Source organism: Coenobita brevimanus, chromosome 108 (genome assembly GCF_032717465.1).
Source record: "Coenobita brevimanus isolate Jiangsu-jjx chromosome 108, ASM3271746v2, whole genome shotgun sequence".
NCBI lineage: Eukaryota > Metazoa > Arthropoda > Malacostraca > Decapoda > Coenobitidae > Coenobita > Coenobita brevimanus.
This window is the reverse complement of record NC_137061.1, coordinates 3,529,305-3,554,710: the sequence shown is the minus strand read 5'-3', so window position 1 is coordinate 3,554,710 and position 25,406 is coordinate 3,529,305. Positions and strand designations below refer to the sequence as shown.

The window sequence follows — 25,406 nt, the reverse complement described above, 5'->3', positions numbered from 1 at the left end:
TCTTGACACCACCAGACGATTTTATCAACCTTAAAAAATGGAACTTGAGGGCTTTGGTATCGTCATAACCTCTTCATTACTGTGACGCTCTCCTGCGTTGAAGGGAACCGTCTGGAAAAAAGCAAGATTGAAACAGAAAAACACACAGGTGGTTTATCTGTGGAGAGGATGGAGAGAGAGAGAGACTGACGAGGAGAGTGTATGTGAGTGAGGTGGAGGGGGGAAGAGGGAGGGGGAGGCCAATGATGAGATGGAAGGATGGTGTGGAAAGGTATATGAGAGAGGGGGGTGTGAGCTGGGAGCAGGGCAGTGAAATGGCGGGGGACAGGGCGACATGGGGACGATTTGTTTGTGGCCACCCTTTACGGGATTAAGGCATCTGGCAATAGATAGATAGATAGATGGAAATAGAAAAATACATCATGGAATTGAAGGACTTAATAATGTAGGTAGTGAATGATTATACGTAGTAGATGCATAGTAGTAAAGATTGAAGGTTTCCTGGTGTGTGTGTGTGTGTGTGTGTGTGTGTGTGTGTGTGTGTGTGTGTGTGTGTGTGTGTTTACGTTATGAAAGATTGTTCGGGTGGCAGGGAAAGGGATTTATTTATTTATTTATTGAAGTTTCACTACGAGGAAAATTTTATGAACAAGCACGTAGTGGAATATAAAATAATGTTCGTTAGGGTCAGGGTTATATGCTTCCATGTTTTACTGCGTTATCATCACCATCGTCATCATCGTCGTCGTCGTCAATCATCATCATCATCATCGTTATCATCATCACCATCATCGTCATCATCATCATCATCATCATCATCACTTATTACCTCCGCTAAGGAGGTTATGTTTTCACCCCTGTCCGTTTGTTTGTTTGTTGGTTGGTTGGTTTGTGAGCAAGATCACACAAAAACTACTGGACGGATTTCCACGAAACTTGGTAGAAGAATGGGCCTTGGCCCAGAATACACTCCATTAAATTTTGGTGCGGATCCGGATAAAGGTGCTGATCCAGGATTTTTTCTTTTCTTCACTTTCTGTAACATTGCGAGATAGGGCGTTGGCGGAGGTATGCGCTCTACTGAGTGCCATTCTAGTTTATTTATTTATTTATTTACAGTACCCTAGACACTGTAAATAGCGCTTAAATGGTGTGGTGTTGATGCATTTTAGCGACGTTGAAAAAAATGAAGTATGGGATTATGTAACATTATGAGATGGCAACACTGACTGGCAGTATTAGGCTCGTTTTATTTTATCAAAGGTGGAAGGTCTATCTATCTATCTATTGCCAGACGCCATAATCCCTTAAGGGGTGGCCGTTTGACTTTGAGTTACTTGTTTTACGGGGAGGGGCACTAACCCTCCACCAACCCACTTGTTGACACGTAGGGAGGTAATGTATGTTTTTGTGTCAGAGTGTATTTCGGAATTTGCAAAGTTGTGTATGTCTGTGTTTGTGTGAGTGCGAGAAGCCCTAACCATCTCTCCTCCCCCCCTCTCCCTCCCTCCCCGCTACTTCCTTTCAACCCCTACGACCTGATTCTTCCACCCTCCTCCCTGATATCCCTCCCTGCTCCGTTGTCCCTCCCCCCCTTCTTCCCTCCGTTCTTCCTCCGTCTCCCCCTCCTTCCCTCCAGTTCTCCCTCCTCCCCCTTCCCCTCCTTCCCTCCAGTTCTCCCTCCTCCCTCTTCCTCTCCGTCCCTCCAGTTCTCCCTCCTCCCTCTTCCCCTCCTTCCTTCTAGTTCTCCCTCCTCCCTCTTCCCCTCCTTCCTTCAAGTTCTCCCTCCTCCCTCTTCCCCTCCTTCCTTCCAGTTCTTCCTCCTCCCTCTTCCCCTCCGTCCCTCCAGTTCTCTCTCCTCCCTCCTCCCTACCAGTTCTCCCTCCTCCCTACCAGTTCTCCCTCCTCCCTCTCTCCCTCCCTCCTGCTTGGACTGCTCACTTGTCTCGTGCCCTCCGTTGAACGTGCCGGGTCAGCCTCTCCTCAGCTTACCGCCTGCCCTGCCTACCCGCCGCCTGCCTGACCCCATCTTACGACTTAGCAGGGGAGCAGGAGCAGCGAAGGGGGGGACTCTGGACTTAGCAGGGGAGCAGGGGCCGAGGGAAGAGTCAGGGCAAGAAGGGAGTGTCCTGAATACCAACCAGGCTCGTGGATTAAGTAGGTGGGGGGACAGCCTACCTCGTGACGGTGGCTATTGTCTGGCGCGTGTGGAGGCTTAGGGGGAAGGGTATCAACTGGATGCATAAGATGGCTGGGCTGGGATGGATCATGACAGCGGCGTATTTCAGTGGCAGGTGGTGCTGGTGTGGTGAGTGAGGGTGTGGTGTGAGTGAGGCACGGTGGCTCATTGTGATGAGCAGCGACATCACCGGCGACGCCACACGAGCAGCGGGGTGTAGCGGCGCGCGCCACCTCAGGAGTCACCAGTCAGTTCCCTCCGTGGCTGCCCACCACCACCACCTCCACTGCCCCGCCTTCTGCGATAGTGACCAACAAGACATTAGTCCTCCCATCAGCCTCATTGGTGCCGGGTTGGAGTCGTCCACCAGTTTCAGTGACAGCCTCGAGTCTGACAGCTCGGCTACACTCGACAGTGACAGCGGATCATTCTACTCCGTGCAGTCACACCTTACCTGGCGGGGCGCTAACAGCTTATCCTCGCTCCAGCAATCTGATTTTCAAAGTGAATCAACTCTGTACAATTCTGCCCAGTCCCTGTACACGCCTATCACCTCCAGTCGTCCCTCGGTGGCCTCTGTATTAAGTGGTAGTGCCAGAGTGCCAGGTGCTGCCCCCCACAGTAGTAGCCTGACCTGCCTGTCCACCGCCATCCCCACAGCCAGTGGGGACTACACCAGCTGCCCAGACCTGTCGCCCTCTGGTGGTGGTCGTCGTCGCCCCCCTCCCCCGTCCCGTCCTGCCCCAACACGCCCGCCACACACACGTCACCCGCACACCTACACCCACACAGGCATGAACTCTCTGGAGGAACACTCGCCCCCCACACCGACTGATGATGGTGAAAAGAAAAAGAAGGGGCTGATCTCGTCCTTCCGCAAGAGCCGCAAAACGGGCAGGAAGCTACGGCAGCAGAAAAAGTCCGATAGTGATGGAGCCTCACTGAGTACGTCAGTGACCAGTGACGGGGACCAGGAGTCGCTGCAGGAGTCTGAGGTCAGCGCCCCTAGCAGCCCTGCTCTTTCGAAGAGTGAGGTGGTTGACGGGGTAGGGGAGGGGGAGGCGACCCCACCTCCCCTGGACAGCCACCAGGCCACACACGAGCGCCTCAACGGGTCGGCATCACCAAGGGGGTCCTCGGGCGGCAGCAAGAACTCATCACCTGTGGCCATCAAAAGTACCAAGATGGAGGACGCAGCCACAAAACAGGAGGACAGGGAGGACAAGAAAAAGGAAAAGAGCAAGTTCCCCAGTTTCCTTGCAAGGAAGGACAAAAAGAATAAGGCCGACTCTGCCTCCAAGTCGTCCCTGGCCAGCACAGCCTCGGCCGCCACGGATGCCTCCCAAGCCTCTGCCTCGGACACTGTTGGTATGAAGGGTGAGGGTGGACAGGGTGAGGGTGCCCCGGACCTCACCAACCCGTCCTTCCGCTCGTACATTTCCACCGTCCAGTTTATGAAGAACTACACAGTGAACTCAGAAGCACCGCAGGACGCCGCGCCCCTCGTCTCAGTGGACCAGTCGACTCCGCCACCACCTGCCGCGGACACCAAGCCGGCCGGCACGCCGTCCCCTGAGGTAACCTCCCGCAGAACCACCGTCACTATTGTGTCCAAGCAGAGGGGGTCTCCTAAACTTAAACATTCCTTTCGTCATCAGGGGGGTCGGGCCCCTCAGGCCCTTCAGCCCACAGACCCCTCCTCCCTCCCCACCAGGCCCCGTTCCCCCACCCCAGCCCCCGCCCCCAGCCACCGACTTACCCTGGACACTTCATCCCGGCCCACACCAGTGCAGGGTGGCGATGGCCCGCCCCGCCCCGCCCCGTCCCAGCCCCCGCCCCCGCCTCTCACCGTCACCCCACCGGAGGATGATCTGTCGCCCGGACAGGTTGAGGCGGCCCCTGAGGTGAGCCCCTGGGCGGACCACCCAACCCCTAACCCCACCCAGGCCACACCAACGTCCAGCCCAGAGCCAGATGCCCGCGAGACTCCCGAGGGCGACCGCCGTGAGGGGGAACAAGACCCGCTGCTGGAGGAGTCAGGCCATAGCAGCAGCTCCTGGGTAGGCTCACACTGCCTTACCCTAACATGTATCCCGCCCTCCACCCTGCCCCGCCCCGCCCCGCCCCTCCCCTTGCCCCCTGTACAGTGCTCCCTCTCCCCCTTCCATTATATACGCTACTTATGCTTCTCTTTGTAATTTACTTGTTTGTGTATGTAATTATGTATGTGTGCGTTGCTGGGGCTGGTGACGGTGGTAGTGACACTTTTTTCCTTCATTCCTTCCCTTTTCACTCCTTCATTCCTTCCCTTTTCACTCCTTCATTCCTTTCCTTTTCACTCCTTCATTCCTTCCTTAAGTGCCTTCGAAACCCACATTTTTCCTTCTTCATTCCAACCACCATTTTCCTTCCATCTTCTTCATTCCTGCTGTAGGGTATTCATTCCAGTCACATTTTCCCGTCCTTCATTCATTCTGCCCACCTTCTGTTCATTCTTCATTCTAACCACCATTTCCTTCATCATCCATCTTAACCACATTTTATTTCATCATTCTGATTACCTGTATCACCTGTCCTACCATCTTATTTCCTTTAATTCCTTTCAACTGCCTTTTTTCCCCTTCTTCATTCCCCCTACCCATTCTTTTCCATCCTAATCTTTCATTCCTTTTCACCTCCTTCCTTTCCTTCATTACGTCCCTTCCTTCATCCCTGTCTTTCTTTTGGTCATTTTCTCTCCTTCTCTGGCCATAATACAGCTCCAGAAAACAAGAGCTCAGTGCCTCAGTGGACGGAGCGTAAACAGAACTCCCAAAGACACATAAAAAAGCCTATTATATCTCGCTTTTTGTCGAGAATTGAGAGAAAAATGGTACTAAAAAAAAATAGTTATCGTAAATAATTATTCCCCCTATTATTTTGCGAAGAATTCAGTGTTAAAGTAATATAATGCAAGTTTTCTTCTGCAACTCCAACTGTCTTTATCATATTTTTCTCCATCGTTTTTCCTGTTTTATTGTTTTGTTTACTGAGAGAGAGAGAGAGAGAGATTTTGTTTGCTTAGAGAAAGAGAGAGAGAGAGAGTTTTGTTTACTTAGAGAGAGAGAGAGAGAGAGAGAGAGAGAGAGTTTTGTTACTGAGAGAGAGAGAGAGAGGGAGGGAGGAGGGAAGTATAATGTGGTAACGTAATATGAATCTGGTTCGTCACTTCGTATCCCAAATCCCTCCACCCCCCGTCTCCTCCCCTCACCCTCCCTGCCACCCATTCCCTCTCGCCTCTCCCTTCCATTCCTCTCATTCCACTAACTGTCTCCCTTTCTTTTTCGCCTCTCTCTTCCATTCCTCTCATTCCACTTCACTGTTTCCATTTCTCTCACCTCCTCCCTTCCATTCCTTTCATTCACTATTCTGCTTTCCTTTCCCTTTCCCTCCTCCTTCCGTTCCTCGCATTCCACTAACTGCCTCCCTTTCCCTCTCCCATTCATCTCATTCATTCCTCTGTCTTCCTTTCCCTTTCGCCTCTCTTTTCCATTTCTTTCATTCCACTGCACCGTCCCCCCCCCCCTTCCTCCATGAAGGGATGTGGACGTCGCACAAGCCTCTCACCTCAAATATGAAACCCATTGTGGTCATTTGTCGTAATTACTTGTACTTTTATTATTATTATTATTATTATTATTATTATTATTATTACTGCTACTACGACTACTACTACTACTTTACAGTTCCCTTCTCTCTGCCTTCTATCTTCCACTCTTTTTTTATTCTTTTTATTCCACTCCTTCATCCCATCCACTGCCCCCTTTCCCTTTTATCTCCTCCCTTCCACCCTCTCCCCTTGACTCTTCCCTCCACCCCTCCCTTTACCCCTTCCCTCCTCCCTTTCCCTTTAACCCTTTCCCTCCTGCCTCTCCTTTTAATCCCTCCCCTGCTCCCCTTCCCTTTTAACACCTCCCCTCCACCCTCTTCCCTCGCCATCTCACTCCTCCTCTCCATCCCCTCACACTCCCACCCTCTCCCCACCTTCTCACTTTCACCTCACCCAACCACCCCACTGTTATGACGTCTTATTTCATTCATAGTTACCCCAAGACGATTTTATTCAACTGATATGCTACCCCTTCACTGTGAAGAGATAAACATACACTCCAATAACGCATTTATTTTCTTCTTGCTGCAGACGATTTCTTTTCAATTTACGGGAGAGTTTTTGCACAAGGTGGTTAGATAAGTACAGTTTTTGACTCCTTCACCACGAAAAGGAACTTAGGATGAATAAAATCGTCTTAAAGTAGCAAGTATAAGCCAGGAAAACATTGTGCCTCACTTGCTTCCCATTCTCCTGTGATTCGTATTTTTGGGTGAAATTCTCTGACGGATTTATCGTAACAGTGACTTCTTTCTCACCTGTCTCCCCCTCCCTCCCTGCCCCACCTCACCTGTCTCCCCCTCCCTCCCTGCCTCACCTCATCTGTCTCCCCCTCCCTCCCTGCCTCGCCTCATCTGTCTCCCCCTCTCTCCCTGCCCCACCTCACCTGTCTCCCCCTCCCTCCCTGCCCCACCTCACCTGTCTCCCCCTCCCTCCCTGCCCCACCTCACCTGTCTCCCCCTCCCTCCCTGCCCCACCTCACCTGTCTCCCCCTCCCTCCCTGCCCCACCTCACCTGTCTTCCCCTCCCTCCCTGCCTCACCTCATCTGTCTCCCCCTCCCTCCCTGCCCCACCTCACCTGTCTCCCCCTCTCTCCTTGCCCAACTTCACCTCTTTCCCCCTCTCTCCCTCCCCTATCTCTTAAGTGCCAATAGCTTTTCATAAATACATTGTTCACCAGACCACTTAATCTGTTCTGTCATCTTCCCTTCCCCCTTACCCCAACCCTTCGTCAGGTGTTCAGTAATATTTTCTCTCTCTCTCTCTCTCTCTCTCTCTCTCTCTCTCTCTCTCTCTCTTTTCCATCCCAGTTCTTCAGTCAGCCAGCCGCCTTTTTTCTTCCTTCCCTTCCTTCTTCATTCGCTCCTGCCGCCCTTTTCCATCTTTCATTCAAACTAACTACATTTTTCTTCTCTTCCAATCAGCTTCACATTTGCTTCACTCTTTCCTTCCTCCTTTCTCGTTCCGATATTCCTTCTGCCATTCCTTTCTACCTCCCTCCTTTCCTCCCTCCCTCCCTCGTTTCCTCTCTCCCTCCCTCCTGCCTACTCTTGCAATACTTCTTCATCCACTTTATGTACCGTTCCATCCATCCATCTTACACTGCACTCTGTATGCTGCCATTATTCCACTTTTCCTGCATTCCTTTGTCAAAATTCCATAGTATCTCGTCATCCATTCTCCCTTGTATCATGCCACCCACCCTTCCCCTTCATCCACCCTCCCTACACCCTCCATCCACCCTCCCACACCCTCCATCCACCCTCCCTACACCCTCCATCCACCCTCCCTACACCCTCCATCCACCCTCCCTACACCCTCCATCCACCCTCCCTACACCTTCCATCCACCCTCCCTACACCCTCCATCTCTCCTACTCAGATGCTGTTTCAAGATCGTAGATATCTCCCATCTCTCCCCTTCTGAGCCCCACCTTTTCTTCATACCTTTTTTGTATCATATTTTTTCTCTTCGCCACGTTGTATTCTCAGTTTACGTAGTCAAATATCCGGCACGTGACCACATCCACCTCGTGAGCGACGCAGAAGGGCGGAATGATATTTTGAAAGAGTTTGAGTGGCGGGAAGAATTGGAGGGGTGGGGGGATACGGAGGACAGTGATCCGTGTGTGTATATGTGTGTGTGTGTGTGTGTGTGTGTGTGTGTGTGTGTGTGTGTGTGTGTGTGTGTGTGTGTGTGCGTGTGTGAGGTGGTGAAAGGGAATTAAGAATGCGGGTTTAGAAATAAGGCAGCAAATGACACAACTTTAGCACTAACATCATTGCGTAATCCACACCATACAACTTGATCACCAATTTCCGTTTTATTTACTGAACTTCCTTGACCAACCCTCTTTCCTTCCCTCAAACTACCCAGAGAGAGAGAGAGAGAGAACTGAATGGAGAGAGGCACGGATCTTTACCTTTTTCAGTATGATGATATGCTTTTCTGTTTTTTCTCGCAGACCAAGATGAGATTTTTAGTTAAGTAAGAACAACCCCTTGTTTTGAAAGACTTGTAAATCTCTCAGTCCCCCAAGACAAGGATTTTCTTCTAAGATGGGTATAATAGTCTTTGAAGAGCAAGAATACAGTAAGGAAGACAACCGCGCTGAAGGGAAAAGTATTGAAAAGAAAAGAAAAAGTTTTAAAATGATCGTGAGGATGGCAGGAGGAGTCAGGCAGTGGAGGAAAACCGCATCGAATGAAAGCAAGTGCAAGTATAGCCAAAGAAACCACTTAAGTAAAAATAAGAGGGTTAGAAGTGCGGTTACGGCTGCGGTGAGGAGTGTGGTGGTGCTCGTGCCCGGGGTGAAAGCCGGGATTGTGTCTTGTTTCACCGCGGCAGGAATGGATCAGTTGAATTTATTTGGAGAAAGAGAGAGAGAGAGAACAGTGGAAGTCCAGGTTAATTTCACATTGGACCAGTGCTTTTGTATCATTACCATAAATACACATCCAGTATGTGTATATAATTAACTCTATAATTAAAATCGCGTGGATTATACTGCCCAAAGAGACTCTATAATTTTCTTAATGTAGTAGCGTTACGGTGTGGGAATGATTATAGTATTTTAGCATTTTTTTTTTATGAGGTCGGTGCTGTTCAGTGTTCTATAATTAGTGTAGAATTAATTTTGTTGATAAAAGTAGAGAGGAAGGTAGGAAGTTGTAGTGGTAATAGCATTGTTTTTGTTTTGACTTGTTTTTGTTTTTGGTGGTGGTGGTGGTGGTGGAGAGAGTGTGTTTTTGGTGGTGGTGGTGGTGGGGAGGGGAGGTACCGTACTCTTGTAAGGTTTGACCACTGGCACTAAGCTACCTTGTTGCTTCACCTTCAGATCCTCCCACCACCACCGGGCACTTCTGGGCCATTTCTTGTCCGTTTCTACACTCACTTTAACTTGAGATTTATGTTCTTTTGCAACCCATTTCTTATTTCGATGGTGGCAGAATCGGTAGAGAGGTGGCCTGCAGTCGTAATGAACCCAGTTTTGGAATCCCGGCTGGGGCAGGGAACAGTATAAGGATTTGAATTTTATTAAAGCAGACTTTACAGATCTACCAGAAGACCCTCCGACGTGTATAAGTACCTCCGCTAATACCAATACACCACTTCAGTATGAGACAGCCTTAGCGTGTATTCAATATGGACAGTGGGTGTTAGCGCCGAAGTGGTGACATGTGGAGGTGTATGGAATGTAGGGGGACTGCTGGACCTTGGGATTGGGTTGTGAAGTCCATGCTACACCCGTGCAACCTTTCCATAACACTTCTTCGTGACACACACCTTATTCTCGTGTTAATCTCTGCTCCTAGTTAAAGTAAACGGAATATAGTTTCCTCATTATTTATTGACACGAGTCGTTTTACAAGTGACCTATGAGATTTCGTAACATTTTTTACTTATCGATTTATTCTGGTCATTACACCTCAGTATCCTCTTGAAGGTTATATATTCTACACATTACTGTACACCTCAGTATTCTCTTGTAGGTTATTAACATCCTTTCCGTAGCGAATTATCCAGCACATTACACCTCAGTATCCTCTTCAAGGTTACATAATTTTTAATCCCAGTATTCTCTTGTAGGTTATTGATAGAAGCCATGTCGATATTAAAACGAGATTAGCACCACACAAGACAAGGGGGGCAGAACAAACCGCTAAGGAAGAGGTGCCACGGAGCCTCTCATGCCTTCCAAAATGCATCCCAGTGTAAAAATAATAATGATGGTAATAATAATGATAATCATAATCATAATAATAATAATGATAATAATAATCCATCCATCCATCCATCATCCAATCCTACGTTGCCCCATGAGGAGCGTAGGAGCCCGGGGCTAGGCAGTTGGTCCTGACATTTAAGATGAGAGTGACCAGCCTCACTCCTCCCTGAGTGGCATTACGTGAGCAATCAACCCCAACCACCCCTTGGATATAAACCTTCACCGGCTCAATCCGATTGGAGCACAATAATTACCCACTAAACCACCAGGCGCCAAAATTTGGTTATATGGTTACCACCCAGCGAAGTAAATAGTTTCCTGGTGTACAGGAAACCATTTGGCTTGTCACTTAGTGTAGAGTCACCCATAGGCAAAAGGAAGAGGAAAGAATGAAGGATTGAAAGACAAGAGGGAGTGTAAAGTCACCCGTAGGCAGAAGGACGAGGAAAGAATGAAGGAAAGAAAGATAGAAGATATTGATAATAATAATAATTGCTATACCCCTTTCACGCCAGCTTGACCTAAAATCCCCATCTCTATCTTGAATACCGAGTTCTAGCAGCGGATTAGCACTAGAATATGATGCTAGTCACGAAGAAGTGCGTAGAGAGGATGTAGAACCACAACATTCTCCTTTTCTGTCACTGAGCTACGTTAAATAAACCATAAAAGGACGAAAATCTGGACCAGGTTAGAGTGAAAGGATTATAGTGACTGGGAGCTCCCTAACACCTCTTCCCAAGCGATTTATTTTTGTATGTGGCTGTTTAATATCCTTTTCGGCGTTATTTATGCAGAGTATAGCGATATTTGAAAGGATTTATTTAACACAAGAGGACGGTAAAGTGTGATAAAATAAATCGCATAGGGAAAGGTGTTACGGAGCTTCCTCAACCGACGGGCATACGAGCCAAGAAGTAGATGTATAAACCCACCCCGTCCAGTTTCAAATAATAATAATAATCATCATCATCATAATAAAATAGTAAAAATAATAATAATAATAGTAATAATGATAATGATAACAATAATAATAATATTTATAAAAATAGTAAAAATAATAATAATAATAGTAGTAATAATAATGATAATAATAACAATAATAAGCTGAATAAAATCGAATTAAAGACACTGCCTGAGAGAAGTAATTTTTTTCAAGATTGTGATAGGAAGGAAAAACAAATTAATAAAAAAAACATAGGAAGGAAAAACAAGAAATAAAATCCATATACCAGATTATAGGCGTCCTCTGTCCTGTAAAAAAAATCTTAACCCCTTCACCACGACTTACGGCTGATTGAAATCGTCTGAATCGTCTTGTTGAGAAAGGGAAGAAGAAAAGAGATGTTATTTTGTTGAAGGGGGTGAATGGAGACGGTTTTGGAGTCAATTATTGAGTTTGAATTTGATTTGGAAGGAAGAGTATAGGTTAGAAATCGTCACTGCATTATAGGGGTTGATAAATAGATAAATAGATAGATAGATACTGTTGAGACACTATATGGATTTTTTTTTATATGCAAGGAAGAAGGAATCCAAGGCCACGAACCCCCAAACCGTTCCTCTCAAGAAAACAAAAAATACAAGAGAGCCAAATTCAAGATCCATTCGTTTCGAAATGCCTGGACACACTGCGTTTGAAAGACTGGAGATCATAGGAAGTAGGAAATACAGAGGGAGACAGTTCCAGAGTTGACCTGTTGCATAAATGGAGGAGTGAATATGCATGTTTGAAATTCTGTCTGTCTACCTACCTACCTATCTATCAATCTATATCTATATCTATCTTTCTGTCTGTCAACCTATCTGCTTACCTATCTATCTATCTAATGGAATGAATATGTCTGGAACTAAGTCTGTCTATCTGTCTGTCTATTTGTCAGTGTGTCTATCTATCTGTGTATCTATCTATATTTATCTGTTTACCTGTTTCTTTATTTGTCTGTCTATTTATTTCTCTAGCCAAGCGCCTTCATCCGTGGGTCACAAACAAATCGCCTCCATGTCACACCCTGTCCTTCCCATCAGGCTGCCCTCCCCTCAAACCACACCACCTTCATTCATATACCTCTCACCTCTTCCTCGGTCTTCCCCTCCCCCCGTGCACCTTACTCACACACTCTTCTAGTCAGTCTCTCATTTTGCATTATAACCAGACTATCTTAGAGTACTTCCAAATTCTCTCTCTCTCTCTCTCTCTCTCTCTCTCTCTCTCCAAAAAGACTGATTGTAAATATTAACAGAAAAAGATATTAAGACATTATGGCAGTTTTATTTTATTATATTTATTTATTTATTTTTGCATTAGTGAAAAATTGGGCAGAGATAATAGTGATGATGATAATGATGGTGATGATGATGATAATGAATGGGGATGAATATGATGATGGTGTGTGTGTGTGTGTGTACGTTTTTAGAAGAGGTATATGAGTATGCAGGTGTGTGTACTCGTAGTGCTTCTTGTTCGTCTTCTGTATGGTGTCAGTACGCCACACACACACACACACACACACACACACACACACACACACACACTCTCTCTCTCTCTCTCTCTCTCTACGCTAACCCACAGTGACTCAGTGAGGATATATTACCAACTTACACAACGTACACACACACACACACACACACACACACACACACACACACACACACACACACACACACACACACACACACACACACACACACACACACACACACACACACACTGTACCTACATTTTTCGCGTAAAATCTAATAAAGGAGACTCGAAACATGCATCCTTTAGGTATATATAAGATTTTTTTTTATTATTATTATTTTCCATTTCCATAGGCAAAGGCATGTACAGGTAAGACTTAGGTAGGATAGAACTCTCTCTCTCTCTCTCTCTCTCTCTCTCTCTCTCCCGATTATGTAATGTATAAACTGAAGATAACTTGGTATATTGGTATTAAATTTATAGGCAAAAATACTGATAAATATACAGAGTCATCCATATATAACAGCATTGTACTCCGCCGAGGGATTATTTGTGTGTTGCGGGGACGGCTCATTCTGCTGGTGTGGGTGTGGGTGTGGCAGTGGGGGTAGAAAATGACCAAACGATGCAGTGGACATTGATAACACTAACAGCCGTCCCCAGAAGACATTAGAAACCCACTGGCGATCTCAAATATTGTGGGAACGGCTCAGTCTGCGGGAGTGGGCGTGGCAGTGAGAGGAAATGCTTCGTTTCTTAATCCGATATTCGTCAGTTAAGGAAGCTCCCTAACACCTCTTCCTTAGCGATTTATTTTGGATATGGGTGGCTAACATCCTTTTGGTCGTTTTTAAGGCAGAGATGGCGATAGTTAACACATGACAGTGAGGTATAGTAAGCTGAATAAATCGCTTAGGGAAAGGTGTTTGGGAGCCTCCTTAATTCTCACTGCTGTCCCTCCACCATTACTGTTCTGCTGGTTACGTTGGGTTGCCGTCACTGTTCAGTGTTATGATAAGCTTACGTCACTACGATAAGCTTCCGTCACTGTATGATAAGCTTCCGTCACTGTATGATAAGCTTCTGTCCCCTTATGATAAGCTTCTGTCGCTTTACTTACGAGAAGGTTCTGTCACTTTACGTACGATAAGCTTTACTTACAATATGCTTCCGTCACTTTACTCACGATAAGTTTCCCTCATGTTACTTGCGATACACATCCGCCACTTCATACACGATAAGCTTCCTTCACAGTTACGATAAGCATCCGTCACTTCACACACAATAAGCTTCCTTCACTTTACACACAATAAGCTTCCTTCACTTTACACACGATAAGCTTCATTCGCTTTACACACGATAAGCTTCATTCGCTTTACACACGATAAGCTTCCTTCGCTTTACACACGATAAGCTTCCTTCACTGTACACACGATAAGCTTCCTTCACAGTTACGATAAGCTTCCGTCTCTTCACACACGATAAGCTTCCTTCACAGTTACGATAAGCTTCCATCACTTCACACACGATAAGCTTCCTTCACAGTTACTATAAGCTTCCGTCTCTTCACACACGATAAGCTTCAGTCACTTCGCACACGGTAAGCTTCCTTCACAGTTACGATAAGCTTCCGTCTCGTCACACACGATAAGCTTTCTTCACATTTACGATAAGCTTCTGTCTCTTCACACACGATAAGCTTCCGTCACTCCACATAGCTCCCGCCAGTTTATAGTTACGATAAATTTCCATCACATCAGTTACCTCAGCCTTCCGTCACAACAGAGTTACGTTTAAATGCTTATACGGCTACCCAGACTGTACACTCCCTCTTCTGTCTGTCTTTCCTTCATTCTGGGTGCACGGTGGCTCAGTGGTAGAGCATCGGAGTCGTGATCGGGGGATTGTGAGTTCGAGCCTCGTCCAGGATTGCCGTGCTGGGAGTGGTAGCACGCTCCTGTAACCTAGCGGGGCCAAATGGCCATAGTTGCCTAGCTCGGGGATTAAATCCCTTTCCATCATTCTTGTCTCTTCCTTCTGCCTGCGGGTGACTTTACACTCCCTCTTCTGTCTTTCTTTTCTTCATTCCTTCCCTTTCCTTCTGCCTACGGGTGACTTTACACTCCCTCTTCTGTCAGTCTTTACTTCATTCTTTCCTCTTCCTCCTGCCTGTGGGTGACTCTTCACTGAGTGACAAGCGAAATGGTTTCCTGTACACCAGGAAACCATTTACTACGTTGGGTGGTAACCATATAACCAAATTTTGGCGCCTAGTGGTTTAGTGGGTAATTATTGCGCTCCAGTCGGATTGAGCCGGTGAAGGTTGATATCCAAGGGGTGGTTGGGGTTGATTGCTCATGTAATGCCACTCAGGGATGAGTGAGGCTGGTCACTCTCATCTTAAGTGTCGGGACCAACTGCCTAGCCCTGGGCTCCTACGCTTCTCATGGGGCAATGTAGGATTGGATGATGGATGGATGGATACACTGTTACGTTTCCGTTAAATAGTAACAGTGACGCATTGCAGATAACATTTGCTTCTGATACTGTTCATGTTGAGCTTTGTAATTATTATTATTATTATTATTTTGCAGTTAATTTTTTTTACATATCCGTTTCTGTCAGAGATAGAGAGAGAGAAGTTATAATGGATGCTTGCTTGGAGTCTAAACATTTTATTTTTTATTTTTTACCTCCAGCCCAAGGACGCGTTTAGAGAGAGAGTGTGTAATTCACCGGGTCGGTCAGGATCACTTGATGGTCGTGATTGTCAGCTTTTACCCTCCCGGAAGGGAGCTGAGAGCTCATATAGTCCGATCTAAGGGCAAGGCTGTGACCTTCACACACGCACACACCCGTCCCCTTGCTCGAGGGGGACAGTAACCACCCACTTCGTCAGTGAAACTTTTCGCAACCTGAGCGAGGCTCGAACTCCCGTCCACCAGATGGCAAGCGAGAACGTTACCACTGCACCAGCGAGCGGTGTGTGTGTGTGTGTGATCTTGAATTAAAATGAGAAATACATGTAATTTATTTTTCCCCTGAAGAATACTGTACTCGTATATTAAAATGTTTATTGGACGAGAAAACACTTTATACCAGATGTGAACTACCTGATGAGGGTCCAAGCAGGGCTGAAAGTGTTGTCTTCCCATTAGTAGTGTTTCCGTAATGGGTATAATTGTGATATTTCGTGAGTTGGAGGGAAGGCAGCTTAATGACAGGATGGGCCAACATGGGGGCGATTGGTTCATGGACATCCCCTCCGGGATTGAGGCATCTAGTTGGAGATAGACAGACAGAGATAGATAGACTGATAGATAGAATTGATGAGATTTAGTCATCTTGTAAATAAATAAACAGATGGGATTGAGGCGTCTAGTTGTAGATGTAGATAGATAGAGAGATAGGTAAATAGACAGACAGGCAGATAGATGATTAAACAGATTGATAGGTAGGATTAAGTGTTTTCAATATATGCATACATACATACAGTACATACAGACATATAGAAAAGTAGAGATCAAAACATATTCAGTACATACAGACATACAGTATATACAGAATTACAGAAAGGTAGAGAAATAGAATAATTCATGGCGCAGTTATATCAGACCATATTTTTCTTCGCCTGTGTTTCGTCTTGGCTTACACACACAAAAATTACAATCCCGTCTTTTGTCCTGGCGGCGTTTCATATTGTCAGGGCGGAGCAGGGCATTCTCGGGTCCAGCACGACTCGGCCACAAATCTCGTTATGCATTAACACGACTATACCCAGATCTGTGCAGCTGCAGGTCACGATTATTCATGGATTATTCAGCCGCTGGTCACTGTTATTCACCAAGGCTATGTTAGATCATTATTCTTCATTGTTCTGACCCGTTATAGTGTTAGTATCACTGACGTATTCATCATAGTTATCAGCTTATAGGCATCACGATTTTCATGTATATTTCATCAGTCTCTCTCTCTCTCTCTCTCTCTCTCTCTCTCTCTCTCTCTCTCTCTCTCTCGTCACTTTTCACTTGCTTCCATACACTAAATTCACTTTCTCACTCACCGTAACCTTCAGACATTTTCATCACCGCCTCACTTCTTTTCACATTTTCTCATTCTCTCACATCAGTCGCATTCTCACATTTACTTTTTCACTATCATTTTCACACTCATGTTGACCACACTGACACCCGTTCACTCTCACTCATACGCTCATACTCCCACTCCATCGCATACATTCATTGGCTCATATTTCCTGCTTTCACTTTTGTCCACATTTTCTCGCACTCTCTTACCCATGATCATTCCCTTGTAGTCACCCATTCTCGCTCACTCTTGCTTCACTCACATTCGCATTATTTTTCACACGTTTCACTTTCAAACCCTACGTCATATTGATTCACACTCACTCCACTTTCTCATAGACTGGATGTATGAATATATGTATGTATGTGTAACCAGTCATATTGATTCACACTCCACTTTCTCACAGACGATGTATGAATATTTGTATGTATGTGTATACAGTAGGTATGATTTTATGGTCATACTCCATGCATAAGCCAATATTTGCAGTATATAGATAGATAGATAGATACCGAAACATAAAAACATATTCTGTCTATCTGCATGTGAAGGAACACCATTGTATCCATTATACATGTTTATATGCAAGGTGCTGTGACTGAGTTTTACTGAATTTTTATTTTATCTGTTTACAGTTTAAGAAAATTACACGTATACTTTTTTATTGTCTAATTTCTCATCAACAGTTTCCGCATCCTTTATATTTCTCCCACTTTTCTTCCCTTTTATCCTAATTATTTCCTTATTTCTCTTTATATTACTGGTTCATTAATTGTATCCCCTCTTTTCCACCGGGCCAGGCCAACTCCAGCACAGACAAACGGGAGCATCTGTACAAAATCCTGGTGATAGGCGAATTGGGTACAGGCAAGACGTCCATCATCAAGCGTTATGTACACCAGTTCTTCAGTCAGCACTATCGAGCCACTATTGGGGTTGACTTCGCCCTCAAGGTCCTCAACTGGGATACCAACACTGTCATACGTCTACAGCTCTGGGACATTGCGGGTAAGAGAAGAGAGAGAGAGAGTACTGTACTGTATGTAGAACAGGATCCAAGGCTTAGAGTTTGCAAAACTTGTTCTTGTGAAGGTGAATGAAGGCATGGACAGTTAGTCCTATGCCCAATCAGAAACACACACACACACACACACACACACACACACACACACACACAGGTCTAAAAAGATGCAGCAATGCAAGCAGAAGTAATGAACATATGTTTCCAATCACTTTTCACTAAAGAAAGGGAGTTTGTGGAGGGGAAGGAAGAGACTAGAAATGTAGTGATAAAAGATATAAAGTTGGAAGTGTATAAATTCCTGGAAGCTCAGGATGTAAGGAAAGCCCCAGGACATGTCAAGTGAATATTACTGAAAAGCAATCTGAATACTCTATTTTTGAATTATGGGTATTATTGGATATTAATCCCATTAGATAAATGTACTAATAGTTAGGTCTTTGAGGTGGAGCCTAATTTGCAGGGCTGTGGCTGTGTGAATGAGTATTTGGCCCATTTCACTGGGCATGCTGTTGATGATTCCTCCCACTTTCATGCTCTCTCATTCTTTGTTTTCTTTTTCAAACCTCATCCCATTAAAGTCAGTGTAATGATGATACTTAACATGTCCTTAATATTTACAGGTCAAGAGCGATTTGGCAACATGACGAGAGTGTACTACAAAGAAGCAGTTGGTGCGTTTGTGGTGTTTGACGTCACACGGGCACAGACTTTTGATGCCGTCACCAAGTGGAAAACTGACCTGGACACTAAAGTTACACTGGCAGATGGCTCTTCAATACCCACTGTCCTTTTGGCCAATAAAGTAAGAGCTTTAGTTTTATCTTGAAGGGAATGGAATGCAGTTTCAGTTGTCTTCGTATACCGTACTCAGATAAATTCTGTTGCCGACCCTTTCATTATGGTAATGCCCTTTTTTTATATGGTCTTGCTAACAGCAGGCATTTTCTTCATTGTAGAAAGACCTGCTTTTTTTTATAATCTGTTTCCATTGACCCATTCAGTGTGATAGGTGATGATGATGATGATAAATTTGGTGTGCAGATATTTATGTACTGTATGTATGTCCTGCATCTAGCAGCTGCTGCTTTGCTCATTGACACATTTCCTTCACTCACTGGCCATTTTTCACTTCCACATATAAGAGTTGGTAAAAGTTCACTTTCCCTTCATGCCTTCTTCCCCTGGAAGCCAATAAGTATCTCTCCCAATGCATTATTAAGTTCTCCAGACACTCCTCCTGTGACCTCACTGTGCATGCTTCCAGATTAGACCATTACAGCTCTTAGTATCCTAGAGCTCTGTGCTAACTCAAGCATCTCCTTGCTTTGTCCAATATGATTCTTCATTTCAAATCATAATTCTTCATTAACACATGACATCATGAGTGCATTAAGGGACACATGTTCACTTACTAAATCCACTGCATTTATGTCACACTTGGCATTATCCATCACTTTCCTCCATGATGTATTGTATCAGAGAGGGTCATCAATGAGCAAAGAAACATACCAAGCCTCTGTTGTAGAATGTTAGGCAGCAGAGGAATGTGAGAAGAGAAAGAGGTCAGATGCTAGGTGAACTTGTGTATCCAACTGTACTTAAATCTGGATGCTAACAGAGGGGCCACCGTACAGTATGATATTGCATTTTTTTTTTTTTTTTTTTAACTCCTTCATTCCCTCCCATGATACAGTGTGACCAGCCAAAGGAAGGTGTGGTAAACAACCCTGCCAGAATGGATGACTACTGTCGAGAACGAGGATTCAGTGGATGGTTTGAGACCTCAGCCAAGGAGAACATCAATATTGATGAGGCTTCACGCTTCCTTGTTAACAAGGTGAGTGCAAGACAGGTGCTGTAATACTGTCAAGGGCTAGAAAATATTCAGGTTCTTGAGTATGAAAGTCGTACCTTGCACAGTAACTGCTGTAGCTAATTGTTTCTTTTGTCATTTATTGCACTGTCTCATCTGTATTTGCACTTTTATTTAACTCTTAAAACTTTAAGTTGCTCTGTAGTAATACGCACAAAATATATTGAATTACTAACTTCAGAGAATAACTTTGCTGAGACAGACCTGAGTCCCTCTTTTGTAATGCTCTGTAGCCTGTTAGATACCACTGAGTTGTAAGCCAGTGGGTGTGCTGATTTGCTTGGCATTGTGTGTGTGTGTGTGTGTAAGAAAAACTCTTAAAATTTTGATCCATTTTAACCAGACTTGGAAGAGTTGAGAGTTAGCCAAGTGATTGATTTCATATTTTTGGGAACAAAAAGGTCATATGTCATGGTCACTTATCATGGTAAACTTGAGCAGTTTGATTTGATTTATAGCAAACTTACCAGAAGAGTTGAAGGTAAGGCAGGAGCAGAAGGGATTTGATATTGAGAACAAGCAATGAATGCTCACAGGGGAAGGTAAAAGTTCAGTGCATGTTTTTCTGTGTGTAAACCAAATAACAAAAATATTTCTTCCTGAATTGAAACAGTCTTGAAGAAAGGGTTGAGGGTCAGCCAAAGAGTTGATCTATTGTTTTTGAGAATAATACAGTACTGTAGTTCAAAGGTTCAGGTCACATGGCAAGGTCAGCTTAAAACAGGTTTTATCCAGTTTAATCAAGGTAGGACAAGCATAAAGAGGTTCAGTTTTGACAACAATCAGTCAAGCCAAAGTCACAGGGAAAGGTCAGACAGTTGTGATCTGATTCAGACCAGGTATCAAGGAAGGGTGAAGCAAGTGTAAAGATGGAGGGATTGATTCTAAGAACAGTCAAATAACATTGAAGATTACCGGGCAAGGTCAGAGTTTGACTCTGTGTACCTATATGTGAAGAAAATAATTATCACAGTTTGATTAGATTTTAGGTATGCTGGGTAGATGGTTGGAGGTCAGCCAAGGGATATATCAACCGCTTTGGAAAACAGTAGGTCAGAGGTCAAGATCACATGGCAAAGCCAGCTTAACTCATTAGCACCCAGTGTTCTCAATATAGGACGGAACTGGATGTTTTCAAATTTTAATAAAGAAGGGAACTCCGGGGTAGGGGCCTATGAGCTTCACGACTATAAGCCTACAGGCGGAGGGCATTACGCAGAGCACCCTTCTAGCAGAATCCCTCACTCAGGAAATCTGGGAGCCAGTGGGTTAAACACTGGCAAATCTGTCAGTTTCTTTAATCCATTAGTGCCCAAAATCCTCAATATAGGACGGAACTGGGCATTTTCAACATTTAATAAAGATGGGAACCACGGGTAGGGATGGACCTATGAGCTGACAGGCGGAGGGCGGTACGCCAAACACACTCCCAGCAAAATTCCTTGCACAGGAAATATGGGAGCCAATGGGTTAAGCAGTATTAATCCAATTTAGATCAAGCTTTTAGAAAGCCCTCTGGGTAAAGAAAGTGATGGGGAGATTTGATTTTGAGAAGAGTCTATTAAAGGCCAAGGTCATAAGGCAGGGTTAATTGTTTGGCCTTCTAACTCAAACAGTTTTGATTCAATGTAGACAAGGTTAGTGAAGTGACTGAGAGTCAGCCAAGGAAGAAGTGACCTGATTTTGACGATGAAAGGTCAAAGGTTAATGTTATAGAGCTAGGTCATTTCAAACAGTTTCTCTCCAGTTTGCAATAAAACTGAAGGAAATATTGCAGGCCAGGCACGAATGTAGCAATTAAATTTTTAGAACAACTGGTCAAAGGTCAACTTTACAGAATAATGTCATATACAGTACAGTATTTGGCCCTTAGCCAGACCATTTGTAGAGCATGGGTGTTGCACTCAGAGGGCTCCTTCTTTTAATTTATATTTGGGTCACGTGGTTATACGTAATTACCAGTGATTAACACACAGCTACAAGTACTGTACCTTATTACTGTATATTCGGTCCATTCCCACCTTTTGTGCTTATGAACTGGATATGCTACTGTGGTATCTGTCAGTCTCCTGTACTTTTTATTGGCAGTCACTTCTCAGGATTCCACTTGTTTAAAGTTTACAAGAACTGACAGAAAGTTGTGTAAAAAGATTCAGCACAAAAATTGTAAGAATTCAGAGAAAATACTCTAACTGAGCTGTATGTTGCTTTTGATGTGCAGTTAAATACTTTTTCTTTAACCGCTAGGATACGCAATTTGATTGACCATACTGGCATGAAAATCTGTGTATGGATTCGATTTTTTTACTCTTACATAAGTAAAAAGTGTTATGCCCAAGGTTTAGAACTTGAATTACACACTTTATGCCACAAACCAGAGCATTTTAGACCAACTGGATCATGAGCTATAGCCCGTCAAAGTTGAAAAAAGTTATCCTTCCAGGCGGCGCGACTCCCATTTTCTATGCGCTCCCACCCCATTCCTCCTTCATTCCTCCCCTCCCTCCTTACCATCTATCCAGCACTTAGTTCTGATTGGTTGGAAGGGATATACATCACAATCGGGGCAGAGCATGTTTTCCCCAGTTTTTCCCTGAGCCCCTCAGTCAGTCACATTCGGTATCTTGCGTAATCCTGAAAAAGGATCAATCGATCCCGTTAGTGCTTAGGGATTAATTACTGTGCTTTTACATTATACTTGTATGCAGGTATTTAGGCATATACCTAAATGTAAGAACTTATTGTGGAGGTATGGTGCATCCTCCCCACTTAAGCCTGAGGTAGATCCCTCAGCATGAGTACATGCTATGTGAGGGTGGGAGAAGATGTGAAAGACCAAGAAGATGTATATAATAGGTGAATTTGTTGGGAAGCAGTATATGGAATTTAAGGAAACGAAACTGATGGAGGATAGAAATGGAAGGATGAAGTATGAAAGGAAATGTTTAGTGGAATTATCTATACCCTACAGGGATTGCAAAAGCAGCACAGTCTTGTAGAGCTCATTACACTGTGGGTCAGTTGCTTATGAGGTGGAGCCAAGGATAAGAGAAGTTTGCATAATGTAAGAATGGATGTTTGGCCATGTTGCTAGGCACTGTATTGATAGTTTTACACTTTATTGCTGTCCTTTTCTGGTTTCAGGATCCTACCCACCTCATTAATTAATAAGGGTGGAGAGAATGATTGTAAATTGTGTGGTGAAAAGGGTACAGTATACTGTGTGAGTGAGACTGAAGTTGGGAGTAGGCTGGGTAGGACAGGAAGGTGGATATATATGGTTAGTGAGTGTGAGAAAACAAGATATAGAGGTTGATGAGACTAAGGAATTGTTGGATGAATTTTGTACAAAGGAGTGTAGAAAAACAGTCAGCATTCACTCCTCGTTTAACTTTATTATCATCAGATTGACTCTGGTTGATGTGTGTGTGGATAGTTATGACTGAGGTGGAATTAGGATTCTGGGGACAGGAATGGGGAGTGAATGAGTGTTTGGCCCATTTTATTGGGCATGCTGTTGATCAGTTGTCCCTCTTGTTATGTTCTTTTCTTGCTTTCTAAACCCTACCTTATCCTGTCTTTGAGTGGGACGTCAGAATGATGATATAATCATGATGATGACAGTACTGAATGCCTGTAAAACTCCTGACTAATTTCCCTCTCCTTATCCCCAACAGATCCTGAGCAATGAAAAACAGGGGATGATGATGACAGAATCTTTGGATACAGACAAGTTTTCGGTTGATGGGAAAGCCAATCCTGTGGATAAAACTGGCTGTCGATGTTAATTCATCTCTTTCACACACACACACACACACACACACACACACACACACACACACATATGCATAACTACCATGTATGCATTAAGATGTCTGCTACTGATGAAGGAAAGGGTGAGGTGCTTTTGTCATTGTAGTAATGGTCACAATTTTTAAAAAAGGTAAATTATGCAGAAAATGTTTGTACCATTAACTTCATCTTTATTCTGAATGTGGTGCATTATGCATTCAGATTTCACAGCACATCTGCTATGTTATGTTTACTTACTTTGGTAATGTATGTCTGTGTAAGATATATAGCTGGTCTTGGGTGTGTTTTAGTGTTGGTTAAGTAGATTCCTAAGCACCCTTCTTCCTTATCAGTATTTTTCTGCATTTGGCGCTTTAATATCCTGTTGTTTGTTGTTTATGCAATCTATGTTAATAACAAAAGACATAACTATCAAAAAAAAGAGTATTAAGGTGTTATATGCGAAATGCTTTGTCAAGGAAGAGGTGCTAAAAAGACTCCAAAACTGATAAGAGTATGACCCCTAGTGTCTTATGAAAGGTGAGAGGAATGAGAGAGCAGGAAGACTAGGTTACCCAGCCATTTCACAGCTAATAATCGGAAACACTCCTTTATTTAAGTAAAGGCATCCATTGTGTGTATTTCTTCTCTTTTTAGGATAAGTTATAAGTACAGGTAGGCATTTACTGTACTGGAAGATGAAGGGTATGTTTGATAATAGCCATGAAAGCTTCAGTTGACAAGTGAAAGCATTTTGAAAGTGACCATCACTTGTACTGATTATTATAAAGAGATTTTTCTAGTTGTGATACATCAGGCACATTACAGAATTGTCATCCTAGTGGTGTACCAGGTAACACATTATTGCTGGAGGTCACAACAGTTGCAATTTTTAATATTGTCTTGTACATATAGTTCAGCTGATGTTCCTTGTTCAGGTGGCCACCGCAGTAACAGTGACCACTTCTAATATCGCATAAGTAAAATATTGTGCTTTTTTTTTTTTTTTTTTTTAATGGTACTGTATTTTCTCAGTATTCCACTTGTTTATATCGGAGGTATTGTTATTGGGCCAATATTTTGATATCGCTCATATACTGTAATCATGATTTTTTTTTTTTTTTTTTTTTTTTTTTTTTTTTTTTTAATGGAAGTATTGCACCACCATTCTCTTGTTGTATCATATAAACTGCCTTATTTTCTGCTGGGAATTGAAGTGTGTACCAACACATGTTACACATATACGGTATACTATTATTAAGAAATAATGACACATACAGTAGCCATGATATTCAAGCTTCAAGCATTCCTTCTTGCTTTTGGACAGAATCCCTAAAGCATAATATTTACCGTACTTATGAATACTGTGACAGGCTTTGTGAAGAGCCATGTCTGACATGTTTGGGGACTGTGAGATTTTCATTTGTGTTTAAATACCAGTCAATCAGTTATTTTTTAATGCTATTTTTGGATTCCTTGTTGCAGCTAGTGATGTACCTGCCACTGTAAATCAAATTAGATATGAAATCCCTCTTGCATCCCATATCTTAATTTGCTTTCTGAAAGGCCAGTGGTATATACCCAGTAATTTTTTTCTCAGTGTTCATCATGGGGGAATAGTATGAACTAAGACAATATAGTGCAGTATTATTTGTGAAGAGTATCCACCTTTGAGCTGACCTTTTTTGTGCTCTCACCACTTAACCGGGAGTAGTGGATTCACTTCATATCAAATTAATTAAACTGGACCAATTTCTGTGATACGACCTGTGTACAAATTGAAAATGTAAAGAAATTCTTTTCATAAATTTCTTTCAAAGTGGCATTTACAATATTAAGCATAAGCTGTAGAAAATGTTTATAGTATGCTGGCATGTAGTTGCTATGTTAGGCTGCAATATGAAACTGCACCTTAAACCATTGTCACTTCCACATTGCAATCATTTCAAAGCACCAAGTGGTATTTCAGCTAATTGCTTGTAAATAGGATTGACATTTCTTGTCACAGCTGGCTGCTGAAACTCTTGGAGAATTAGTATGTATCCGTACTCAGCATCCCAAAGATGTAAAAATACGCTTAATGTTAGAAAGATTACTCGTGTCATTAACTT

At 43.8% G+C, this 25,406-nt stretch overlaps 1 protein-coding gene across 1 annotated transcript; it reads left to right on the top strand.

Moving 5' to 3' along the window:
* The first annotated feature begins 2,352 nt into the window (after nt 1-2,352).
* On the top strand, nt 2,353-23,300 carry LOC145416937 (uncharacterized). Its single transcript, XM_080285792.1, has 5 exons — nt 2,353-4,239; nt 17,407-17,614; nt 18,251-18,432; nt 19,324-19,467; nt 23,181-23,300. Exons 1-5 carry the CDS (start codon nt 2,353-2,355, stop codon nt 23,289-23,291), a joined length of 2,532 nt encoding a protein of 843 aa, XP_080141918.1. The 3' UTR covers nt 23,292-23,300.
* Nucleotides 23,301-25,406: the final 2,106 nt, after the last annotated feature.

Coding starts and splice junctions, on each gene's coding strand:
- LOC145416937 (XM_080285792.1), top strand. CDS start 2,353: ATGAGCAGCGACATCACCGGCGACGCCACACGAGCAGCGGGGTGTAGC. Junction 17,615..18,250: donor ACAGCTCTGGGACATTGCGG/GTAAGAGAAGAG, acceptor TAATATTTACAG/GTCAAGAGCGATTTGGCAAC. Junction 18,433..19,323: donor CTGTCCTTTTGGCCAATAAA/GTAAGAGCTTTA, acceptor CCCATGATACAG/TGTGACCAGCCAAAGGAAGG.